Source organism: Ranitomeya variabilis, chromosome 3 (genome assembly GCF_051348905.1).
Source record: "Ranitomeya variabilis isolate aRanVar5 chromosome 3, aRanVar5.hap1, whole genome shotgun sequence".
Taxonomy (NCBI): Eukaryota; Metazoa; Chordata; class Amphibia; order Anura; family Dendrobatidae; genus Ranitomeya; species Ranitomeya variabilis.
In genome coordinates this window covers 516,426,601-516,453,119 of record NC_135234.1, presented here as the reverse complement: position 1 = coordinate 516,453,119, position 26,519 = coordinate 516,426,601, and the positions used below count along the sequence as shown (strand labels likewise).

The following is a 26,519-nucleotide window of genomic DNA, read 5'->3' as shown; positions in this document are numbered from 1 at the left end:
GCAGAGGGGAGAAACAGGGGAGTAGCAAGGAGAGAGGTGGATTAGCCGGGCAGCAGAGTTGAGGACAGACTGTAGTGGTGCAAGAGAGTTAGCTGGGAGGCCACAGAGTAGGGTGTTGCAGTAATCGAGGCGGGAGATGATGAGAGCATGCACAAGAGTTTTGGTAGATTGTGGGCTGAGGAAGGAACGGATTCTGGCAATATTTTTGAGTTGGAGGCGGCAGGAGGTGGCAAGAGCTTGGACGTGAGGTTTGAAGGACAGGGCAGAGTCGAGAGTTACCCCAAGGCAGCGGATTTCAGTAGCGGGAGAGAGCATGATGCCATTTACCATAATAGATAGATCGGGTAGGGGGGATACGTGAGGTGGGGGAAAGATGATGAATTCGGTTTTGTCTACATTGAGTTTTAGGAAGCGAGAGGTGAAGAAGGAGGATATGGCTGACAGACACTTCGGGATTCTGGACAGCAGGGAGGTGACATCTGGGCCAGAGAGGTAGATCTGTGTGTCATCTGCATACAGGTGGTACTGGAAGCCATGGGACTTTATGAGTTGTCCTAGGCCAAGGGCATAGATGGAAAAAAGTAGGGGCCCTAGGACAGAGCCTTGAGGGACTCCAACAGAGAGAAGGCGGGATGAGGAGGTAGTGTGGGAGTGGGAAGCGCTAAATGTGCAGTTGGATAGGTATGAGGCAATCCAGGACAGGGCGAGGTCTTTGATGCCAAGGGAAGAAAGAATCTGTAGCAGTAGGCAGTGATCGACTGTGTCGAAAGCAGAGGACAGGTCAAGAAGGAGGAGGATGGAGAACTGTCTGTTAGCTTTGGCTGTGACTAAGTCATTAGTAATTTTTGTCAGGGCAGTTTCGGTGGAGTGGTGGGGGCGGAAGCCAGATTGGAGGTTGTCAAGGAGAGAGTTAGATGAGAGGTGGGTGGAAAGTTGACCATGGACATGCTGCTCAAGGAGTTTTGAAGCAAACGGGAGCAGTGATATGGGGCGATAGCTGGGCATAGCAGTTGGGTCAAGGTTAGTTTTTTTGAGGATGGGTGTGATGGTGGCATGTTTGAAGGCAGAGGGGAAGGTACCAGAAGAGAGCGATAGGTTGAAGACATGGGTTAGGGCTGGAATAAGCGTGTTAGTGAGGTTGAGGGAGCAGGTGGGAAGGGATGGGGTCAAGTGCACAGGTGGTAAGGTGCGATTTGGAAAAGAGGCGAGTAAGCTCTCCTTCAGTGATGTTGGAGAGGGAGGTTATTAGGGAAGGGCAGAGGTCTGGTATATGGAGTGGTTGGGGTGGTGGACAAGTAAAGGTTTGCCTTGTTTGGTCGATCTTGTTTTTGAAGTAGGTAGCAAAGTCCTCGGAAGAGATGAAGGGAGTTGGAGGTGGCAGTGGTGGGCGGAGGAGAGAGTTAAATGTGCTGAACAGTTGTTTTGGGTTGTAGGATAGTGAAGATACAAGGTTAGTAAAATAGGTCTGTTAAGCAGAGGTGAGGGCTGATTTGAAGTCAAATGTAGCTTGTTTGAAAGCAGTGAAGTCGTCTGGCAGGCGTGTTTTCTTCCAACGCCGCTCCGCAATCCTGGATGCTTGTCGAAGTTTTTTGTGAGATTGTTATGCCAAGGATGCCTATTGGTTTGTCGCACTGTGCCATGCATGAGAGGGGCAACTGAGTCTATGGCTGATGTGAGGGTGGAGTTATAGAAAGCGGTGGCGCTGTCCGTGTCGTGCAGTGAAGATATGGAGGACAGGGGTAGGAGAGAGTCTGACAGTCTGTGAATGTCTAGATGTGCAAGGTTTCTGCGAGGATGAGGTAATGGCAGGACATGGGGGGCAAGTGAGGAGGACAAGGATGAGAATGTGAGTAGATGGTGGTCAGATAGGGGGAAGGGAGAGATTGTGAGATTAGATAAGGAACAGAGGCGGGTGAAGATGAGGTCTAGTGTATGTCCATCTGTGTGGGTGGCTGTGGAGGACCACTGGGTGAGTCCAAAGGATGAAGTAAGGGCCAGTAGTTTGGAGGCTGCTGGCTGGTGTGTGTCAGTAGGGATATTAAAGTTGCCCATGATGCTGGTGGGGATGTCGGCAGAGAGAAAGTGAAGGAGCCAGGTGGAGAATTGGTCAATGAAGGCAGTGGCTGAGCCAGGTGGTCGGTATATGACGGCCATTGTAAGGTTCTCAGTCTCTTTGCTATATCTGCTGTGATTTTCTGTTATTGTAACCTGGTTTTTCCGTCGGCCATTTTGCTTTGTCTTGCCTGCAGCTACTTTGCCCTGAGTCAGTATGGAGTTTGTAGCTTCTATGTTTCTGCCCTGTTCTCTGCCTCTTGCCTTTATAAGCAGCCTCAGCTGATCAATCAGTGCTTCTGAATCATGTCTGCAGTCAACCTGTGACCTGCTCCTGGAAGTCTTGGACTTAGTAATTCAGCCATCTCCTACTGTGGATCTCTGGAACACTTGTGGACACTGGAACTCTGCTGCATGTTAAACAACATTTACCAGGGAAGTAACAGAGAGATTCTGAACCTGTTTTGTGCTTAATGCTGAACTTCAGGTTTACTCTGGGCTGCTGTGTCGCCCGCCGTGTCTCCTGCCTCTGTACCTCTGTACCTGCAATTATGTAAAACCTGTTTCTCTGTGGCATACTTGTATGAAGTAATACAAGCAAGTCCTAACTAAACCTGTGTCTCCTGTGTCTTCCTCGCACCCAAGCACAAGACTCTAAATAGACTGTGTACTAAACATTACAGCCATTTGGAGATTGGAGGGAGCGTAAATACGGACAGAGTGAACCTCCAATGAAGGGAGGATAAGGGAGGGTGGGGGTTGGATAGGGTGGAAGGAGCAGTTTTTAGAAAGAAGGATACCCACTCCTCCACCATGTCTGTTGCCAGAGCGAGGAGTGTGGGTAAATTGGAGGCCACCATAACTCAGTGCTGCAGGCGAGGCCGTGTCAGGGGGCATCAGCCAGGTCTCAGTGAGGGCCTGGAAGGAAAGGTTGCGGGAAGTGAAGAGATCATGGACCATGTGGAGCTTGTTGCAGATAGAGCGGCCATTCCAAAGTGCCCCAGAGAGGGGAAGCAGGGTGGTGGGGGTCAGTGGCACAGGTTTTAAGTGTAAGGGGTTGCAAAAGTTTCTCATAGTGTGAGAAGGATAGGGTGAGGGGTAGTAATGTATGAGGTGGGGGGGCAGGATTGGGGGATATGTCGCCAGCAGTGAGAATAAGCAGAGAAAGGGAAACAGGTCGGTGAAGGAAAGTGATGATTAGTGGAGCAAAAACGGTGGGGAAAATGTGAGCATGGTTAAAGAGCAGGGGTGGAAAAGAAAGGCAAGTAAATTTAGAAGATAGTGATTAGTCTTACCGACTGGCCGATTTCTGGACTATTTCTGCTATATTTCTGATGACACTTAAAAGATGTCACTTCAAATGATGCCACATCTGACCAAGGCCATATCTGACCAGTACCATGCAACTTATACCATTTGAAGAGTCCATGAAATAAAGCCAGGTGAGAGAGGAAGAGGGAGGAGAAAGGAGGTGGGGGACAGTTCACAGCAGGGAGCAATTCACAGATTGCAGTTAATAGTACATTTGATTAGCATCAAGGTTGGTGAAGGATAGGATAAGATGGGTATTAGAGCTAGGTGTGAGGAACATATGCATATCAATATGCATTCAGCAAGCTTGAAGTATGATACATGGAATTAAAGTCAGGTGATGAGCAGTGCCTGGTTTTCTCCACACATACTGCTTAGAATTATCACCAAATAGGTCTATCTTCATCTCATCAGACCAGAGAATCTTATTTCTCATAGTCTGGGAGTCATTCATTTGTTTTTTAGCAAACTCTATGCAGGCTTTCATATGTCTTGCACTGAGGAGAGGCTTCCATGGGGCCGGACATGCACTGTGAGCTGTGAGGTCTTATATAGACAGGTGTGTGCCTTTCCAAATCAAGTCCTATCAGTTTAATTAAACACAACTGCACTCCAATGAAGGAGTAGAACCATCTCAAGGAGGATCACAAGGAAATGGACAGCATGTGACTTAAATATGAGTGTCTGAGCAAAGGGTCTGAATACTTATGACCATGTGATATTTCAGTTTTTCTTTTTCAATAAATTTACAAAAGTGAATAAAAGAAAAACACCAGCCCTCCCTTATGTGAGTACTATCCTTAGCAGCTGGAATCAAACAGCCAGGTGCCAAGGCTGACACAAGAGTAATAGTATTGCAAAGGATTGATGCCGCGCTTCAGGATGGACCGTTAAACAACAAATGTGTTGGCAGAATGCAAGGGGACTACCTACTAACACTCATAGATATGCCCAATTACATGTAGTGCACATGCAATGTAGACATTCAGTACGAGCCAGCACGGCACTCTATGGTGTCCTGCACCAGTAGCTCCGATCTAACTCACCAGGTTCCCGGGGTGTAGTAGATGCACAGGGCTCTGGATGCAAGGATGGCTGTCAGGTGGTTTCCTGATGGCGGTCCTGTCAGGTGGGGATTGGGCAATGGAATGGGGCTGACCGCAGCCACAGCGAAACGGCGTGGTGGTGAGTCGGCGTAGAGCCAGAGAACGCCCCGGCCGGTGGCGCCCCTGGATATAGACAGGGAAAAATTGGTAGACGAAAGCGCTCAGCGTGTGACGTCACAAGAACTACGGAGTGATGCTGGGGCCAAAAGGTATCCGATGCGTTTTCGAAGGAGCTTAATCCTTCTTCATCAGGGTTACCGCATACTTGGAGCAACCAGCCTTATATACATTTATTACAACCAAAGTCGCCGACTCAATGAAGCCCACCAATCAAGAAATAATTTAAAATATAACATTTATTAATATAAAAGATCCAAAAAGACCACTTCAATATTTAACATGAACAAATACCCCAAATCAGAGGGGAAAAGGAAAGGAAAAGTTAGAACTAACGATGCTTAACCAGTATGTACAACAATGTTAAATATATAGCAATAATCACAACTAAAGGACATATATCAAAAGAAGGCATAAAAGGTGCCAAACAGCATCCCAATAATTATAGAACTAATCCGTACTAGTGTGAGAGCTAAAATCATCCCATAGTCAAAGCTCGTCCATACAGATGCATAATAATAAGCCCGAGATATTGCCTTGCCCAAAATCACTGAATCAATAAAAGGACCGTGCACAAATGGTTTAAAGGATGTTCTCCTCCTGCGCCCCGACGCGCGTTTCGCCCTTTGCTTCTACTGCTTTTCACGCCCCCGGAAGAAGCAGAGGGCAAAACACGCGTCGGGGCCCTGGAGGAGAACATCCTTTAAACCTTTTGTGCACGGTCCTTTTATTGATTTAGTGATTTTGGGTAAGGCAATATCTCGGGCTTATTATTATGCACCTGTATGGATAAGCTTTGACTATGATTTTAGCTCTCACACTAGTACGGATTAGTTCTATGGTTATTGGGATGCTGTTTGGCACCTTTTATGCTTTCTTTTGATACATGTAGTTGTGATTATTGCTATATATTTAACATTGTTGTATATACTGGTTAAGCATCGTTAGTTCTAACTTTTCCTTTCCTTTTCCCATGCATAGTGGATTATTTGATCTATATGTGTAAGGTTCTTATTGGATGTTCCCCTCTGAATTGGGGTATTTGTTCGTGTTAAAAATTGAAGTAGTCTTTTTGGATCTTTTATACAATACTAATAAATGTTATATTTAAAATTATTTCTTGATTGGTGGGCTTCGACTTAATTGCTGCTGCTTTGGTTGCATATGATTATGGAAATACCAATGTTCTCTGCAGTTTAGGACATTTTTTGTGATTATTGTACTTATATAGATCTAAACAGCCCCTCAGTCCCATCACCACATTCCCCCAATTGGTCTAGATTCAAAGAGAACGTGGAGTCAGGAAATAACCCGCAGGAACCCATATGCATATACATCGGAGAACCAGCATAATGAGCATATCAGTGAAAAGGTTTATGCAAAACAAAAAGTGCCAATAAATAATTTATTTAAAAAGGGGTATGTACTAATAAAAATTTGTATTTGATTAAGATAATTTAATAAAACTGTTAAAACAAACTTTAATAATAAAAACAAAGTGGGAAATGTCCGCTAAATACAAAAAATATATGTATAAAAAAGACAAAAATATATGTATCTAACCTCTAAGGGCAAAATTAATAACTTCAAAGAACTCCCTACTGGATTGGAGAATCTACAGAACATATAGGCCCTTCAAGGCGATAAAATGGATATAAATATATCCATGCTTACAGAAACCATGGGTAATTCCATGTTTCATATCTAATAAGGGGAAATTCAATAGGAGGGAAAATAACTGCCACAATTTTGGTCATCATTGTGACATTAGAAGGCATATAGTTCCAGTCCATAATTCAGACCCTTTGGGGCCAGACAATTTAAAAAAAATATCCATTTGGATTCAGCTCTAGACATAGCTTCTATGAGGTTGCCCCCCTGAAATTTTGTTGGATTTTTTGGATTCCCAAAAATGAACACCTTTTGTGCACTTATTGTGTCTCTCCAAAAAATGCCGTGAGAGGGGGTGGCCCACGTATCCTTTTTTGATGTTTAAAAGGTGTTCCTTAGTGAGTACCATAAGACGCCTTTTGGTTCGGCCTACGTACAACTTTTTACATGGACACTCAATTAGATAAATAACTTTGTTAGTATAGCAAGTGATGCTTTCCTTGATACTGAATGTAAATGCGGCCTCAGAGTCAGTAAATGTAGATTGACAGGATCTATTTGAAGACATCCCCCCATATGTACCTAAGTATACACGAGGAACCGAACTCATGGTCAAATATTCCGGTACAAATTACAAACAGGTTTTCCTTACTCTCACCATCGGGCATGGATGAAGACTCCACTCATGTGCAAGATGAACCGAATTCGTTTGCAACCGAACCAGGTACATCCACTCAAAAAAGGTCCATAAACACAAATATAGGGGGATTACTTCGAACTAATTCTGGTAGAAGTACAACCAACGTCTCATCCTCTGGACCTATTAGAAATAGTTTGCTTAGAAACAAAACTAAGAACAATATGCCAAATAGAAATAGGATGTTGGGTACCTCCTCCAAGAATATAGTGGGGCCTAAATCTCGCCCATCAACAAATCAGGATTTTTTTCGGGCAAGGCCTACAAAACAAAGACGGGTAGGAGGGGGAGGAAACTCCCCAAAATGAAAGTAAACCCCACACCTAACAATAACCCTCAAAAAATCTTCAACTTGAGCTCACATCAATTGACTATTAATGAAATATCACTCCTCCAAAAAGGTCTAAAATATGCCACCACAGCTAAAGGTCGACCTTTCGACTTATACATTAGTATGAAAAAGTATTTGAGGAATCTAGCTCTAAAGAAATACTTTTTCAAAAAGGAGAAACTTCCAACAAATAAGCTCGACCAAGAACCTGGTAATTATGTTCATACTTCATTGGCCAGACCATCTACTTTTAATCTGGTTCAGGAGCAATCCGAGGCGTTTGTCACTTTTGACAGACTAGTTACTGAGGATATTAGAAAAATACAGAAGAGACAAACTAGGTACACTCCATGTAACTTAAATCAACAAGAAAGGAAAGCTATTAAAGACATACATCAAACTAACAATATCATAGTCTGCCCGGCAGACAAAGGAGGAGATATTGTGGTAATGGACCACACTGTGTACCATGAAGAATCCACTCGACTCCTCAGTGATGGGATCACATATGAAAAACTTAAAAGTGATCCCACGCAAGGCTATGTTAGAAAACTAAATGCTTTGTGCCTCAAAGGCAAAGCATTAGGAATTTAAAAAAAAAAGAGTATGATTTTGTGATAAATAAAGACCCCAGTTTGGCCATTTTTTACCATATTCTCAAAATGCACAAAAATATGGCATGCCCCCCAGGGAGGCCCATTATTTCCGGTATAAATAGCCTCACAGCTAATCTATCACGTTATGTGGACGTGCATTTACAAAAATGCATGCCACTTATACCGGCGTACCTAAAAGATATAGACCACATCCTACAAGTTTTAGAAAAAGTGAAATGGCAACCCAGTTATATTTTAGGTACTTTAGACATAAAGTCCCTATATACGGTGATAGATCAAAGGATGGGTTGCCAGATTGCAGGCCAATTTCTCCATGCATCAGGAATCTATCCAGAGACCCAGGTCACATTTGTTGAAGAATGCATTGATTTTATTTTACACCACAACTATTTTATGTATGAAGGGGAGTTTTATTTACAAACATGGGGCACTGCTATAGGGACACATTCGCCCCTAGCTACGCTAACCTGTTTGTAGCCAAGTGGGAGGAGTCTCATATCTATATATCTGGGAATCTACGCACAGGTCTAGTCCTGTGGCGTCGATTCATTGATATTTTTTTCATCTGGGACGGCCCAAGGCACGACCTAGACCTATTTGTCTCCAGTCTAAATAAGAATAATTTTGGTTCAGTATTTACGCCAACGATTAGCACCACAAGCGTCAACTTTCTGGACCTCAATGTGTATACTGAAGGAAATAACCTTACCAAATGTTATCGAAAGGAAGTGGATTCTAACAGCTTTATTCATATATCCAGCTGCCACTTGCCTGTATGGCTCAAGAATATCCCTAGAGGTCAATACATGAGAGTAAGATGAAATTGCACTACCCTGGATGATTACAATAAGGAGGCTGGGGTTTTGACGCAACAATTCCTGGATAAAGGATACCCTAGTACATTATTAGAACAAGCAAAGTATGAGGTGGGAGCTACCCCAAGAGAGCGCCTAATACATAAAATAAAAAGCACTAACCCAACCGATATGAGTATCCAGGATCAGATTCAGCAACTGCCATTTATTACACAATTTCATGCTGGTCATAATAAATTCAGGTCCATTATACTAAAACATTAGGCCACTTTGCAGAGAGACAAGATCATTGGAGAGTACTTACCATCTGTCGCCGGGTTATAAACAGAAATGCCCGACCCTTGGGCAGTTTGGTGGCTCCAACAATTAAAACTCATAAGCAAAAAGTTGTCACATTTAACGACTCAGTGGCTGGATTCACACCATGTGGCACTTGCTATTGTTGCATAAACACATCTTCAAATAGATCCTGCCAATCTACATTTACTGACTCTGAGGCAGCATTTACATTCAGTATCAAGGAAAGCATCACTTGCTATACTACCAAACCTATTTATCTATTTGAGTGTCCATGTAAAAAGTTGTACGTAGGCCGAACCAAAAGGCGACTTATGGTACGCATTAAGGAACACCTTTTAAACATCAAAAAAGGATGCGTGGGCCACCCCCTCTCATGGCATTTTTTGGAGAGACACAATAAGTACACAAAAGGTGTTCGCTTTTTGGGAATTCAAAAAATCCAACAAAATTTCAGAGGGGGCAACCTCATAGAAGCTATGTCTAGAGCTAAATCCAAATGGATATTTTCTTTAAATTGTCTGGCCCCAAAGGGTCTGAATTACGGTCTGGAACTATATGCCTTCTAATGTCACAATGATGACCAAGATTGTGGCAGTTTTTTTTCCCTCCTATTGAATTTTATTAGATATAAAACATGGAATTACCCATGGTTTCTGTAAGCATGGATTTATTTATATCCATTTTATCACCTTGAAGGGCCTATATTTTCTGTCGATTCTCCAATCCAGTAGGGAGTTCTTTGGAGTTATTAATTTTGCCCTTAGAGGTTAGATACATATATTTTTGTCTTTTTTATACATATATTTTTGTATTTAGCTTACATTTCCCGCTTTGTTTTTCTTATTAGTTTGTTTTAACAGTTTTCTTAAATTATCTAACTCATATACAAATTGTTATAGTACATACCCCTTTTTAAATAAATTATTTATTGGCATTTTTTGTTTTGCATATACCTTTTCCCTGATATGCTCATTTTGCTGGTTCTCCAATGTATATGCATATGGGTTCCTGCGGGTTTTTTCCAGACTCCACCTTCTCTTTGAATCTAGACCAATTGGGGGAATGTGGTGATGGGACTGAGGGGCTGTTTAGATCTATATAAGTCTGGGTGCTCCAAGTATGCCTGACAGGACCGCCATCAGGAAGCCTGACAGCCGTCCATGCATTCAGAGCCCTGTGCATCTACTACACCCCAGGAACCTGGTGAGTTAGATCAGAGCTACTGGTGCAGGACACCATAGAGTGCCGTGCTGGCTCATACTGTATGTCTATATTGCACGCGCACTACATGTAATTGGGCATATCTATAAATTTACAAAAGTGTCTACATTTCTGTTTTTTTTCAGTCAAGATGGAGTACAGAGTGTACATTAATGAGAAAAAATTTTTTGAATTTACCAAATGGCTGAAATGAAACAAAGAGTGAAAAATGTAAAGGGGTCTGAATACTTTCCATACCCACTGTATATCGCCATCATGCCGTACAATTTTTCTCTTAGTCACCAGCACACACACTGCTGCTTCTGGCTATCAGTTCCTTTCAATGAAGGAGGCTCTGGCCTTTTTCTGGCCTTACAGGAGCAGCTACATTCTAGCCACAGCCCAGACTAGAGCTATGCTGGCAGGAAGCAAGCTGACTGTGCTGCACATGTTCGACCATGAGCACTGGAGCAACAGCAGGATGGTTCTATTGGCAACTGGAGGGTAAATAGAGTCTTTAGAGGCATTTTTTGCAGGAGATATGTGATAAATGGGGCAGATTTGAAACTAAGTTATTTTGGCACAAATTAATAAATATATGGGTACACAATTTAAGACCACATTGTGATTAACCGTTTAACGTAAGCTCAGGCAAGCTTCACGTAAGTGGCTTCTGCAGTCATGTGAACCATAATGGCATAGTGGAATATTTCCAAAAGTAAGTACATACATTTTTTGGCACTTGTAAGTGATTTTTAGGGTTATCTTATGTTAATGCAAATGGAGATTGCTATTTTGCTTGAACTACTTGAACTACTTTTACATTATTTTCTTTTTTTAATTGTTTTTACCTCTCAAACCTTATTTGAATGTATGTTTCATATATATCTAAACCTATGTATAAAAAAGCAACTAATTGATGTTTGTATATTCATAACTCAGGTCCCCCAAAGGATATAACTTTGATACGGCAAGATAAAGACATGGTGATTCAATCTTCAGATGTTCAGTACATATATAACATTAGTAGAGATTGCTTTACAGTTGTTATGCAGCTGAAAACCAACAAAGAAATGCAATGGCAGGTCAGTAGTAGGTTTCATATTCTTGATAAAAAAACAATATAAAGAAGATTGTCCAATCTAGTTACGAACATCTGTATTATCAGGGCTTTTGAAACCCTGTTTTTTTATGTTCATCATTGCTGTAGATACTTCTGGCATCGCACGATTAACTAGGCAATATATTAGAGGAACTTGAACTTTTGGTGAGAGACATGGCTATAATCATCATCATCATCATCATTGGATTTACTCTGTGATTCTATTACATCTTATTATCATAATGTCACATTTTGCTAATAAAGGGGGCTCCAGTTACATGGGCTAATTTTGTTGTCTTTTGTAATTTAGTTGAAGAAAATTCAGTATGCTCATCATGTATTATCATTATATACTTTGGGCGTTGTCTCATGAAAACCATCTTTACCCATATTCTGTATTATGGGAGAGGGGTGGTCTTATAATAGGTAGTAAGTGTTCAAAGTGGATGGGGTTGAGCTACAATTTGAGACTATTGAAAATATTGTAGACAATTCCAGTGGCTTCTCACATCAGATATTCAAATCCAAAGTACGTGTAAGAGGAATTGATGCTGCATGAGTTGCTTCGTGTGTGAGGTGCATTATGTGACATAAGTAAGGAAAGATTGCTCTCTGTTGGCGGGACTAAACCAGGCAGAACCAATTGGCACCAGAACAATTGCGAGTTTTTGTGTGGGACCTGGTCCTTGCATGACAGAGTTCATGGATATTAAAGCCCTGAGTGCAAAATTGCAGAGGGCTTTGAAGCCAAGAGAGTGTAAAGTGCAGACTTGCACAGTGACAGGCCACAGCAGAAACCATGTGCCAGCAGGGTGCTGGAAGCTTGCGGACTGTATCCAGACAAAACCAAATCAGATACAGAGCCCCGACTATGCCAGTCAAGACCCGAGGACCTGATCTACCCTGGTCAAGACACTGAGTCCAGACTGTTCCAGTAAAAGTCGGAATTGCTGACCTGCGCCGGTCAAGATACTGTACCCTGTCGATGCCAGTCAAGATACGGAGCCCATCCTCTTCTCCTCAGATCCGGGAGATAACCGTCGTTTGTCAAGCATCGAATACCCCTGAGGAGACTCTGCCCAAAAATGCACGTCTGCGGTTACAGAAAGATGTCAAAATAACATTCGGTACAGGGGTCGACCTGGCTTAGGACAATTGGTGGGGTAGAGGACGGTTTGTGTACGGTCTGCTGCATTTCAGTCTCCATGGGTGACCCGCAGGCGTCTGTGGATGCATTTCTAGAAATCCCATCCACTATGCTGTAACAGCTGGCCACTGTGGGTTTGATGCTGCATAAATACACAGCATCAAACCCGCAGCAACTCTGGATTGTGCGCACAAAACCTTACAGATACTCTTCAGCAGTACAATCCTACATGAGAATTAATTCAAATGGTGGTGCCAATGAAGGGAGCGGGATAATTTGTCATCTCTCTGTCACTCCTGACTTTGTGCTAATTTAACTTAATTATTTTATACTTGGTGGCCAGGACCTAGAGTATTTTGTGACTGTTAGAAAAAAATATTTTTTCTCAACGTGTTTTTTCCTTTTTATTAAATGCTTACACCGGAAAAGCTACCAACAAATACATTTAATTAAATGCTGTGATGGGTGCCAATTGCAATACATTGTAAAAAAAACCCACATACCTTGGGGTATACAATTTTTTACTGAATGCCACTAGGCAATTATCTGTGGTCTAAATTAGCATGACAGTCAATGCCATTGAGTGGCTTCAGCTTTTATGCATTGTAGTAAGAAGATCACTTCTGCAGATGTAAGCAGGTAGAAGGATGTAGTAACGCAGGGATGCAGAGCAAGGGTTAACAAGAGTGCGGTTTAATTTACAGCAGTAAACTCCTCGCAGGGAGAAAACAGAGGGATAACAGAGAGGTAACAGGGAGGTAACAGGGAGAGTGAAAGCAGGTGAAAACAGTATAAGGCCATGTTCACACAGTGCGTTTTTTACCGCGGAACCGCAGCGGTTCTGCCGCTGCGGTTCCGCAGCTTTTTTCCATGCAGGGTACAGTACAATGTTCCCTATGGAAAACAGGAACCACTGTGCACATGATCCTGAATTTCAAAAAAAAGCCGCGCTGAATAGCTGCGGGAAAAAAGAAGGAGCATGTCACTTCTTTGTCCGAAACAGCAGCGGTTCTGCACCCATAGACCTCCATTGTGAGGTCAAACCCGCAGTAAAACCCGCAGATCAAAAATATATCTGCGGGTTTTATTGCGGTTTGTGGTGCAGAACCGCTGTAGCAGGAAGTGCGGGGAAGCGGCCGGAAGTGCGTGGGCGGAAGTGCTTGGGCGGAGAGACATGGAGGCATACCGTCGCATGGGGATCGTGTCGGCCGTTTGATTGATTTGGTATGTGTGTGTGTGTGTGTGTGTCTGTGTGTGTGTCTGTGTGTGTGTGTGTCTGTGTGTGTGTGTCTGTGTGTGTGTGTGTGCGTGTGTGTGTGTCCCCATGCGACGCTAGTGCCACCATTGTGCTAAGTCGCCGTATGGGACTACTACTCCCATCCAGTATTAGGATGGGAGAGTTGTCCCTGTGTCCGGCGACTTAGCACAGTTGTAAAGTTACACAAAACACACACAGTACAGTACATACAACACATAACACAGAGTATATACTCACCAACAGCACACTTGTAGGCGAAGCCCTCGATCCTCCAGGAAAAAAATCACAAAATAAAAAATCAAATTCATACTCCCTGTCCGCAGAATCCATAAAACGAGTGTCCCACGCCGATCGGCTGCTCTCCGGCGATACACTGCCAGGGCCGAAGCTCCTAGCAGTGTATCGCGTACTGTTCCGGAGTTCAATAACTCCGGCGTCTCGGTTAACGGCAGTACAGCTGCGTTGAACTTTCCCACGCAGCACTGCCGTTAAGCGAGAGTGCCGGGGTCAATGACCGCCGGTAAACTCGCTCGCGCATGCGCAGTGACACACCGACAGGAACTATGGCTCCTGTCAGTGTGTTGCTGCAGCCGTGGAGAGCAGACATATCTCTGGATGTGTCTGTTCTCCATGGAAGATCTTCGTGGGATACGTGATACGTGGCACTTAAATACGTGGCAATTAAATACGTGATACGTGTCACTTAAATACGTGATACGTGTCACTTAAATACGTGATACGTGTCACTGAAATACGTGGCACTTAACTACGTGATACGTGGCACTTAAATACGTGGCACTTAAATACGTGGCACTTAAATACGTGGCACTGAAATACGTGATACGTGGCACTTAAATACGTGATACGTGTCACTTAAATACGTGATACGTGGCACTTAAATACGTGGCACTTAAATACGTGGCACTGAAATACGTGATACGTGGCACTTAAATACGTGGCACTGAAATACGTGATACGTGGCACTTAAATACGTGATACGTGGCACTTAAATACGTGGCACTTAAATACGTGGCACTGAAATACGTGGCACTGAAATACGTGGCACTTAAATACATGGCACTGAAATACGTGGCACTGAAATACGTGGCACTGAAATACGTGATATGTGGCACTTAAATACGTGGCACTTAAATACGTGGCATTGAAATACGTGGCACTTAAATACATGGCACTGAAATACATGGCACTGAAATACGTGGCACTGAAATACGTGATACGTGGCACTTAAATACGTGGCACTGAAATACGTGGCACTGAAATACGTGGCACTGAAATACGTGGCACTTAAATACGTGGCACTGAAATACGTGGCACTGAAATACGTGATACGTGGCACTTAAATACGTGGCACTGAAATACGTGGCACTGAAATACGTGATACGTGGCACTTAAATACGTGGCACTGAAATATGTGGCACTGAAATATGTGGCACTGAAATACGTGGCACTGAAATACGTGATACGTGGCACTTAAATACGTGGCACTTAGGCTATGTTCACACTTGCGTTGTGCGCCGCATCGTCGGCGCCGCAACACACAACGCAAACAAAAACGCAGCAAAACGCATGCACAACGCTGCGTTTTGCGCCGCATGCGTCCTTTTTTTGATTGATTTTGGACGCAGCAAAAATGCAACTTGCTGCGTCCTCTGCGCCCGGATGCGTGCGCTGCAGTGACGCATGCGGCGCAAAACGCAAGTGCGACGCATGTCCATGCGCCCCCATGTTAAATATAGGGGCGCATGACGCATGCGGCGACGCTGCGGCGCCCGACGCTGCGGCGCAGACCGCAAATGTGAACGTAGACTTAAATAGCTGGATAGAGCTGGATCCGCGGGCTGTGATCTGGCCTACGCTCAGCACTCTGCGGAGCGCTGTCATTCAAAACACGTCCACTCATTTTGGTGTTTAGTCCCAAAATGGAGGATGGAAGAAGAAAAGGGTTGGACAAGGAAATTACATCATTTCTTTTTTTTTTTTCCCCCACTGCAGTTAAAGCTTTATTTGTGTCAAACACAGACAATCTGCAGAGAAAACTGCATAAAAAACGGCACTAAAAACCGCATCAAAAAAACGCATCAAAAACGCACCAAAAACGCACCCAAAACGCACCTGCGTTTTCTGCCAAGAGCTGCGGTTTTTGTCCTGAAAAAAAAGGATTGAAATCAGGAACGTGTGAACATACCCTAATTGTGATACAACACAACAGTCTTGCTATCAAACTCAACTTATCATGACTCCGCTGTCCTTTAGTCACCTGCGGTCCGATGGGTGATGGAATGTGGAGGCCGACACTGCATCTTCAGGCTTCTGGCGGCAACGGGCAGTCACCGGTTTTACCAATTGAGCCCCTAGTCCATTAATCTTCAGAGCCAAAGTGTGAAGCTTTGCACAAGTCTCTACTGGGCGTGTGCTCCGCGGCACACCGCTGGATACACACCCCATGATACTGCTCCTGGTGCTCGTTCCTCAGAGCACCCACACCGCGCTGCTTCTCTCGGCGCCTGACTCTCTACACGCTCAGTGCTGCTCAGGAGCCCTCACTGAACCCTTCCCGGGTCTCTGCTCCATGCTTCACCTCACTTCTTAGAGCGCAGTCGGCCCCTGCCCTCTCCTTCCTCCAGCAGTAACTCTATCGCTTTTCCCGCGCCACACTCTCTCTCATCCCCCTGCTTTCCATGCCCCTTCTCTCCAGGTCATGGGTCCTCTCCAGCTCCCATTTTCTTCCCCCCTGCAACACTGGAAGCAACCTCAGCAGTTCCGGACCCAGTATTGCACAGGTACCCACAGCCCGGTATTCCTCCTTACACAGACCTGAAGAGAAAGACAGCAGGAAGAAATAGAGAGGTGGCACTAGAGCAGCAGGGACCTGGGACAGATATGTATTGATTATGCTGTTATTTTTCAGGTATTACCAGCCTAGGATCCAGTTTTGTTCGATAACAGACTATCCATCTAAGCTTTTTTTTTATTAAAGGCTTATCAAACAATTTTTAGAGTAGCCACAAGTCAGAGAATGAATTTACATAATAAAATAACATACACTCATCTGGTAAATTGACTGCCGCTTCTGCACCTCTATTCCAATACTAGTGATGGTCTTTGCGAATTGTCCTGTAATGACCACATGACATGATGTAGTGTAGTGATGAGCAGATTTGATTTGAATTTACCAAATCATGATTTTACTTGGAAATTCAATTTGCAAAAGAAATGTATCCGTCGCAAATTAAATGTCCCTTATTATGCTCTGCGGTTTGGAGAGACCCAAGGGCATAATGTAAGATCAAGAAAAAAACAACTAATACTCACCACTCACCTTTGCTGCTCACACTCATCCATGCAGCTCTTAATATCTACTTACTGCCATTGCAGGCTCTATCTTCAAGCTAGACCATGTGCAGCGCCCCAGAGTCCTGGTCGTTGCAGTACTGATGCTCCGCCGCTAAGGGGGGTATTGGTACGTCTGATGGCACTGAAGGAGTTCACCTGACCAGGTATCACAGACACCAATACACTTCACAGTCTGGCCTCCAGGGGAGCTAAGGGTGCTATGTATTAGGCCACTCCTCACAATCTGGTAAAACTGGGGGTTAGATAGGAAGTTAGACAGAAAGCTGACTGGGTTGGAACCAGGCAACATCCTGTGGCAGAGGGTGTTGCAGGGGAAGATTCAGGGGGGTCCCTGTCAGGGGTGGGATCCTGACAGAGGCCTAGCGAACAGAAAGAACGTACGGGACCGCGCCTGCACTTCATTGTGGCAGTACCCCAAGAAAGGACAAGAAGCGAGGTTTATTGTGAAGAGTGAGAAACGAGATCAACGCAACAAGGAGATAACACCAGTAGGAGTCGTGCTGTAAGACCGAGGCAACATCCTACTGAGGCGGTTAGCCGGTGGCCGGAAACGCCAAGGAAGTATTGAGCTCCAGGCCTTACTTCAAACCTACGGCAGGACAGTCAGTTATAGGCGGGCTGTCTCACCCAAATCACCTAAGCAGACATAGGGGGCAACAGTTGGAGAGGGGCGACTCTAGGGTCCCGGAAGAACTCCAGGCCTACCCATCATACGGGTGCGTCCTAACCATATCATCTGGGGGACGGAGAAGAACATCAGAATTAGTTGTGAGGGAACTTCAGAAACAGACACAACAGTTGTTGGGACTATCCCGTGGTGCTAAGCAGGGAAGGACTACAACACACAAGTGCTAGAAGGTAGGCACAGATTTCCACCTGCAAAAAAAACTCTGGAAGTGTCATCGGACCGGCCGGTCTCAGACAGCCCTGTTAACTGCACTCCGGATTGAGGATCCTGAAGCCTTCAGTAAAGAGGTAATGAGACTGCAACCCTGTGTCCTCGTCATTCATCGCGACCTGCACCACACCACATCATTCTCAACTTTCACTGGACGCCCCTCAGCAGGGTCACGGACCGGGTCTAGCCACCGTGACAATCCCAGAACCGAGACAGAGAGGCCTGGTACCGGGTACCCCTCGGGCCTGCGACAGTGGGGGCGCTCCACATGCACAGTGTAAGATTGCAGTGAAATTGTGATGTTATTACCTGCACTGCCAACTTAAACATGTACACTAAGCCAAGACTACCAGTCTAGCGTGAAGATGCAGCATGTGGCGGCGATAAGAGGATTCGCCGAGGACCATACAGGGGAGAGCGAGTAGTGTAGGTGGCCGGAGCAGTGAATTGTATTAGTTTCATTCTTTTTTTAACCTTTTTTCTGGCTCTACGGTCCTGCAAAATGGTGACCTTCCACCCATCATTTTGCCGAATTTGCGCAGAGATAAGTGAAAAATAATTTGCACTCTGGAGGTTATAAATGTTGGTGAAATTTGAATAGAATTAATTTCTACTCAATTTAATTTCATTACTAGCAGAATTTTTACAAAACCTGGCAGAACCACAGGAGTAGCTCCATAGGAACAACAGGGGATTTGACGAGCATAAGTTACTTCATTATTTTAATGTACTCTCTGCTTTGTGGTCATTTTACCAAAAAGTTCCAGTCCCTTTTGATTGTGCTTGTATACAAGGCTGAAATGCAGAAAGTTATATCTTTTATTTTACCTGTATCTTATCCTTTTATCTAAAATGTGGCAACTCTGTGGTTTTCCTTTATAGCAGCTTTTGTTTAGTAATCTAATTCTAGATATTACATCAGCAACTTATAAACTTCCCTGCAGCTGGCCATTCTTACTAAACATGGAAAAATCATTGATGACATTATCACTTTTGCATCAGTATTTTTTCAGTGCTCAGCGGTGCCACATGGTGCTCTCTACAGAGATTTACAAAACTTAATCTCAGAGATTGCAGTCACCAATTTAAAGAGTACTGAAGCCCATAGTGACCAATTAGATGAAACCTGTCAATTCTAGTCCACACTGTAACATCAGCTAGCAAAAATAACATAAAGATTAAATGGAGATTTGTATCTCCTTATTTTTCCATTTTTGAGGATTAACATTTTGTTGTTATAATATACATAACACAAATAAATATGTTCATCTAGGGTATATAATAAGTATATGCGCATAGGACTGCAAAGATCCTTAGGGGATTTAATTAAAAAAACAGTGGTGTCAAAATCTGTATATTTGTTAGGCGTATTTTGATAGAGATTTGCAGTGGTTTTCTATCAATGCACTTCAAAGTATGAAATCTATGGTGAAAATTGAGGTGACATGGATTACAGTCAGTATTAGTGATGAGCGAACGTGCTCGCCACTACAGTGCCTTGCGAAAGTATTCGGCACCCTGGAACTTTTCAACCTTTTCCCACATATCATGCTTCAAACATAAAGATACCAAATGTAAATTTTAGGTGAAGAATCAACAACAAGTGGAACACAATTGTGAAGTTGAACAAAATTTATTGGTTATTTTAAATTTTTGTGGAAAATCAAAAAATGAAAAGTGGGGCGTGCAATAATATTCGGCCCCTTTAACTTAATACTTTGTTGCGCCACCTTTTTGCTGTCATTACAGCTGCAAGTCGCTTGGGGTATGTCTCTATCAGTTTTGTACATTGAGAGACTGAAATTCCTGCCCATTCTTCCTTGGTAAACAGCTCGAGCTCAGTGAGATTTGATGGAGATCATTTGTGAACAGCAGTTTTCAGCTCTTGCCAGAGATTCTCGATTGGATTGAGGTCTGGACTTTGACTTGGTCATTCTAACACCTGGATTTGTTTATTTGTGAACCATTCCATTGTAGATTTTGCTTTATGTTTGGGATCATTGTCTTGTTGGAAGACAAATCTCCGTCCCAGTCTCAGGTCTTTTCCAGACTCCAACAGGTTTTCTTCAAGAATGGTCTTGTATTTGGCTCCATCCATCTTCCCATCAATTTTAACCATCTTCCCTGTTGAAGAAAAGCAGGCCCAAACCATGATGATGTATCACCACCATGTTTGAGAGTGGGGATGGTGTGTTCAGGGTGACGAGCTTTGTTGCCTTTACGCCAAACATATCGTTTGGCAATGTTGCCAGAAAGTTCAATTTTGGTTTCATCTGACCAGAGCACCTTCTTCCACATGTTTGGTGTGTCTCCCAGGTGGCTTGTTGCAAACTTTAAACAACACTTTTTATGGATATCTTTGAGAAATGGCTTTTTTCTTGCCACTCGTCCATAAAGGCCAGATTTGTGCAGTATACGACTGATTGTTGTCCTATGGACAGACTGTCCCACCTCAGCTGTAGATCTCTGCAGTTCATCCAGAGTGATCATGGGCCTCTTGGCTGCATCTCTGATCAGTCTTCTCCTTGTTTGAGATGAAAGTTTAGGTGGATGGCCGGGTTTTGGTAGATTTGCAGTGGTATGATACTCCTTCCATTTCAATAAGATCACTTGCACAATGCTCCTTGGGATGTTTAAAGTTTTGGAAATCATTTTGGATCCAAATCCAGCTTTAAACTTCTCCACAACAGTATCACAGACCTGCCTGTTGTGTTCCTTGGTCTTCATGATGCTCTCTGTGGTTTAAACAGAACCCTGAGACTATCACAGAGCAGGTGCATTTATACGGAAACTTGATTACACACAGGTGGATTATATTTATCATTATTAGGCATTTAGGACAACATTGGATCATTCAGAGATCCACAATGAACTTCTGGAGTGAGTTTGCTGCACTGAATATTATTGCAAGCCCCACTTTTCATTTTTTGATTTTCCGCAAAAATTTAAAATAACCAATACATTTCGTTCAACTTCACAATTGTGTTCCACTTGTTGCTGATCCTTCACCAAAAATGTACATGTGGTACCTTTACGTTTGAAGCATGATATGTGTGTAAAGGTTCAAAAGTTCCAGGGAGCCGAATACTTTCGCAAGGCATTGTACTTGTTACTCACCCGAGTATTACTGTACTTAGTGCACTCGGTGAGCACCAAGCATTTCTGGGATTATTCGGCGGGAGCTCGGGTCTCCGCCCTGCATTCTTGGCAGTCTTTAGAGCGCCAATCAACATGCAGGGATTGTCTGCCATGCACTGTAATGCTGCAGTCGTCTTTGTTGTGGTATTACAGTGATTGGCTGGCCGCACAGCGTCATCAGGTCTATTAGTTACCTGACGCCATCCTGCTCGGCGCATTCAGCTCTGGACTCAGCTAGTGTAGGGACTCAGCTGCTGCTGAGATAGGGTCAGATTTGTGCTTTTATTAGTTAGTGTGGGTCTACTGTTGTTCAATCTACAAATCCAGCTAAACCAACAGTCCTTTTAAGGGCTAATTACGGAGTATATAGATTGCAGTGCTAGGTAGGCAGGGGAGTCTATGTGCGCATATCCACATCAGTGCAAGGCCTGTAGGCACGGTATGTGAGTATATAGATCTCACTGCATACATCAAAAGGGTCCATTATTGTCTGGTGCTGCCTATTTTATATATACCTAGCTGCAGGTATCTGTGGCTAGGAATAATTTTTTTTGCACCGAATCCTGCTAACTTTATTACAAACAATCCAGAGCATGCAAAATATTGAACAGTCTGGTATCGCTGTCAGATGCCTGATCTATTTGTGGCCTGAAAATTGTGGCAATTCAAGCTTACATTTCACTGTATTTGCTGTCTGTTACCCTAGATCTGTACACTATTTTGGGGTAAAAAAAAAATACATGCCACATATTGAACACTCTGTTATCTCTTTCAGACACCTGGACTATCTGTGCTCTACAAAAAGTTTCTTTTCAGGCCTACATTCCACTTTTTTTTGCTATCTGCTACCCTAGGTCTATACACTATTTTGGGCTAAAAAATAAAAAAATACAGGCCACATATTGAACATTCTGGTATCTCTGTGACTATATAGAATAAATATCGATTGCACATTCCTTTTGGACACTAAAGCAATCACCCGGTCCGGGACATGTGAAATACAGGCTTTTCAACCTACTTATGGATATCTCTTGAACAATACCCTTCAGACTTAAAAAATTGCACTGCCAGGGAAGAGAAAATCCCTAATTAGAAGAGATTACCTACTGAATGTAACTGTCGTGAAAAAGGCCTGTTTGGCCGAAATGCGTTGACACACAAAGGTTGCTCTTCTGTTTTGAACTGTAATAAAATAAATTTTGTTTGCATCCAAAAGGAGTGTGCAATTGATATTTATTCTACATAGTCTATGAGGGACTTCACCAATCCCAATTGGCACCTCTGTCAGTGAAATACCTCAGTGTGCACGCCAATATCTATTTTTCATGGTATCTCTATGACACGCCTCATCTATCTGTGGGCTACAAAGTGTGCTTTTGAGGCTTCCATTCACCTTTTTTTGCTGTGTGTTACCCTAGCTGTAAACAGTATTTTGAGGTAAAAAATGTAAAAATACAGGCCACATATTGAACAGTCTAGTATCGCTGTCAGACGCCTGATCTATTTGTGGCCTTCAAATTGTGGCAATTAAAGCCTACATTCCACTGTATTTGCTGTCTGTTACCCTAGTTCTGTACACTATTTTGGGGTAAAAAAAATACAGGCCACATATTGAACAGTCTGTTATCTCCGTCAGACGCCTGGTCTATCTGTGCTCTACAAATAGTTGCTTTTCAGGCCTCCATTCCACTTTTTTTTGCTGTGTGCTACCCTAGGTCTATACATTATTTTGGGGTTAAAAAATAAAAAAATACAGGCCATAAATTGAACAGTCTGGTAGTTCTGTGACATGCCTCATCTATCTGTGGGCTACAAAGTGTGCTTTTGAGGTTTCCATTCACCTTTTTTTTCTGTGTGTTACCCTAGCTCTAAACAGTATTTTGGGTTAAAAAAATTAAAAAATAGAGGCCACATATTGAACAGTCTAGTATCGCTGTCAGACGTCTGATCTATTTGTGGCCTACAAATTGTGGCAATTCAGGCCTACATTCCACTGTATTTGCTGTCTCTTACCCTAGATCTGTACACTATTTTGGGTTAAAAAAATACAGACCACATATTGAACAGTCTGTTATCTCCGTCAGACACCTGGTCTATCTGTGCTCTACAAATAGTTGCTTTTCAGGCCTACATTCCACTTTTTTGCTGTCTGCTACCCTAGGTCTATACACTATTTTGGGGTAAAAAATACAGGCGACATGTTGAACCGTCTGGTATCTCTGTGACACGCCTCATCTAGCTGTGGGTCACAAAGTGTGCTTTTGAGGCTTCCATTCACCTTTTTTGCTGTGTGTTACCCTAGCTCTAAACACTATTTTGGGGTAAAAAATTAAAAAATACAGGCCATATATTGAATAGTGTGGTATCTCCGTGACTTTGCTCATGTATCTGTGGGCTCCAAATTTGGGCATTTGATGCCTACATTAAAATGTTTTGGTTGTGTGGTTTTGATGGAGCTTTTCTTTTCTTGCCAAAGAAACTAAATAAGATCAAGCCGCATACGCAATGTAAAAATAGTAAATATTACAATTATTTTGACAAATGAGTTACCTTAGCACCAACTGCACCAAGCAGCTTTACTTTTATAACATGTGAGGCAGTGACCTGTGTCATATGTGAGGGTCGCTATGTGTCCCCCAGGATGCGCTGAAAAGGGTATTAGATTCGCTGGAAAAAATTGTGGTCACAGCAGGATGCCTGTGAGTCACAAGGCATAATAAAAGTAAGCTTGAACCTGGTGAAACTACTTTGACCAAGTAGTTGGTCAGGCGATCCCGGTATTGGCTTTTATTTTTTAAACCGACTGTAGGAAAGTAATGGGGTCCGGTCCGTTTCATCCAGTCCAGATCTTACTAGTGGCCCATGGCCAAAGAATCTAGTGTAGAGGCCAAAAATCCCTACAGGAGTGTTTGGGGTGTGTCGGTGTTTGTCTGGGAAGCAGACTGAGCAGGAGGCTTGTGCAGAGCTCTTTATGTGTGAGGCTACACAGAGCCAGCAGAGCCTAAAGTCTGGCACCTCAGTGTACACGGTGGTGCCATCGCTAACGACAGCGGTCCAGGACTGTATTTGATTTTTTCACGGTTGCGATCCGGAGGATACAGCCTTCTGTGCACTGTGTGAGTTTTGTTTTTGGACATAAAAACGCGTATTCTTTTGTACTTGCTTGGGACACTGCCTCACCACTGCACAGCTGCACTACTAACATTATATTCTGAAGGCTTGTGAGGAAGATGATTAATATGAAGCCAATGGGTCGAAATTATTATCAAGAAAAGGATGTTACAGAAGTCAGAACACACAACCTATCTGTATGGCAAGGATTTACCACCTTAATTTTGAAGTATGAGACTAGTATCATCTTGTGGATTGATGTGACACACTAAGTACCTCAAAGTGAAACTGTTCTGGGTGTAATGTACAATTTGCACATGAAAAGTGGATCACATGCCTTCTCTGGTGCTTGCATGAAAGAAATGATTAGACAGATATGTAAGGAGGAAGACCAGGCTGTGGGTACCTGTGCTTCTCCTAGTCCTGAACTGTCGAGGCTGCGTCCCCTGTTTCCCGGGGGGAAGGAATAGTGACTGGACAGGCCCCATGACCCAGGAATGGCAGAGTGAGGTGCTGTGTGCCCAGTGACTGCCTGAGAGCGAGGCGCCATGCGCTCCATGACCATGGGTGCAGCGCACGTGCGCAGTAGAGAGAGCCAGTTCATGCCACGTGTCTAGCTTGGATACCCAATAATTATAAGGCACAGAGGAATGACAGAGGACGATGGTACGGTCAGCAAGGTACTCCCTCAGCATCTTCCCAAACTTTGCACTCCTTGTGAGAGTACCCTGCACCACAGGTCCTGGGCGATGGGAGGGTCTGAGAAAACTCTCCGAGAACTTTGCCAGTGATCCACTGCCTCTGCTGGATTGGAGTTGTGTCTCTTTCACCTGTACTCCTTGGTTGGCCAACGAACTGTGACCTCTGCAACCAGCGTTTTGAGATAGGAATTTTTTAAATAATTCTGCTAGAACTAGGGCCCTCTGGTACTGCAACATTTTAGTACACCAGTCTGCCTCTGAACTAAGAGATATAAAGTTCTCCGATTACCGTGGGTCTAGAAGTGTCACCAATCAGTATTGCCTGTCTGTCATCCAAAATTTTGAGAACGTGAGGGTTACGGAAAATGCAGTGTAACATAAAGTCAGCCAACTGCATCCCAGACTGCTAACAGGCAAGACATCCGTGACATCACCAAGAGAACGACTGACCATGCTGTCCTCCTCCTCCTCGTCCTCAGACCTCCATGACTTTCGACTAACCTCTGTACTATCATTGTAAATACATCATTTTAAATGCACCCCTGTAGTTTGTATCTCCAGCACCTTATTGTAGATTGTAAGCTGTCACGAGCAGGGTCGTTTTATTTTGGATTAATTATTGCATTATTGATATTGTTGTTACTTAGGACTTTTGTGTTTGAAATTGTTAAACTGTGAATATGTTGACGCTATATAAATAACTATAAATATTAATATTAGAACACAGAGAAGCAGGATGGTGATGCTAATTATGGCGTCATTGCCGCTCACCATCTTGGTGGATTCCTTAAAGTTTTGGAGGATGGTACATATGTCTGACATCCATGTCCACTCCTGAGATCTTATGTGTGAAGTCAGAACTGAATACCGACAGCCTTGTTGATGCTGGTAGTCACCAACTGCATACTTCTGCTCACAAATCCTTTCCAACATCTGTAGTGTAGAGTTCCAATGTGTGGGGACATCACACAGCAGTCAGTGAGCCAGAAGCTGCAAATGCTGCTGAAGCATGGCAAGAGCAAATGAAGCTCTAGCTGTCTTTCTAAAATGGGCATGCAGGGCGTCGTATTTTCTTTAGCAGATCCGGCAGCTCCGGGTCGCTTTTCAGAAAACATTGAACAATGAGGTTAAGCACATGGGCCAGGCATGGTACATTTGTGAGCTCGCCTCACCTCAGAGCTGCCACCAGGTTCTGGCCATTGTCACACATGACCATGCCTGGCTGTTGGAACAGCGGTGTCAGCCGCAGATCGGCCTGCTCTTTCAGAGCTGTCCACAACTCTCCAGTTTGTCACCTAAGTTTATTACCTTCAGCACAGCCTGTTGCCACTTGGCTGAGGCAGTGCTGTAGTGCTTCCAACTTTGGGACTGATGTGTTCATTTTGGACATGAAGGCTGAAGAGGAAGGAGGTGCATAAGTTGTAGACTGTGGGCAAGCTTCATTAATGTAGGGCCCGCAATCCTGTTCATCGAAAGGACATGTTCCATCTCAAGGTTCCACTGGGTCCCAGCTTCCATTATGTTAACCCAGTGTGAAATCAGTGAGATGTACCATTCATGCCCACAGTCACTTGTCCACGTGTCTGTGGTTAGGTGGACTTTCCCAGTAACAGCACGGTTGGGCACCCGGGT

General features: G+C 43.6%; 1 protein-coding gene across 1 annotated transcript in view; it reads left to right on the top strand.

The window, feature by feature from the left end:
• Window positions 1–26,519, top strand: part of LOC143818349 (cytokine receptor-like factor 2) — a 134,872-nt gene that overhangs the window by 22,752 nt on the left and 85,601 nt on the right. Inside the window, exon 2 of the mRNA XM_077299691.1 lies at window positions 11,100–11,242. Coding sequence (XP_077155806.1) covers window positions 11,100–11,242 — 143 coding nt within the window. The remainder of the gene's footprint in view (window positions 1–11,099; window positions 11,243–26,519) is intronic.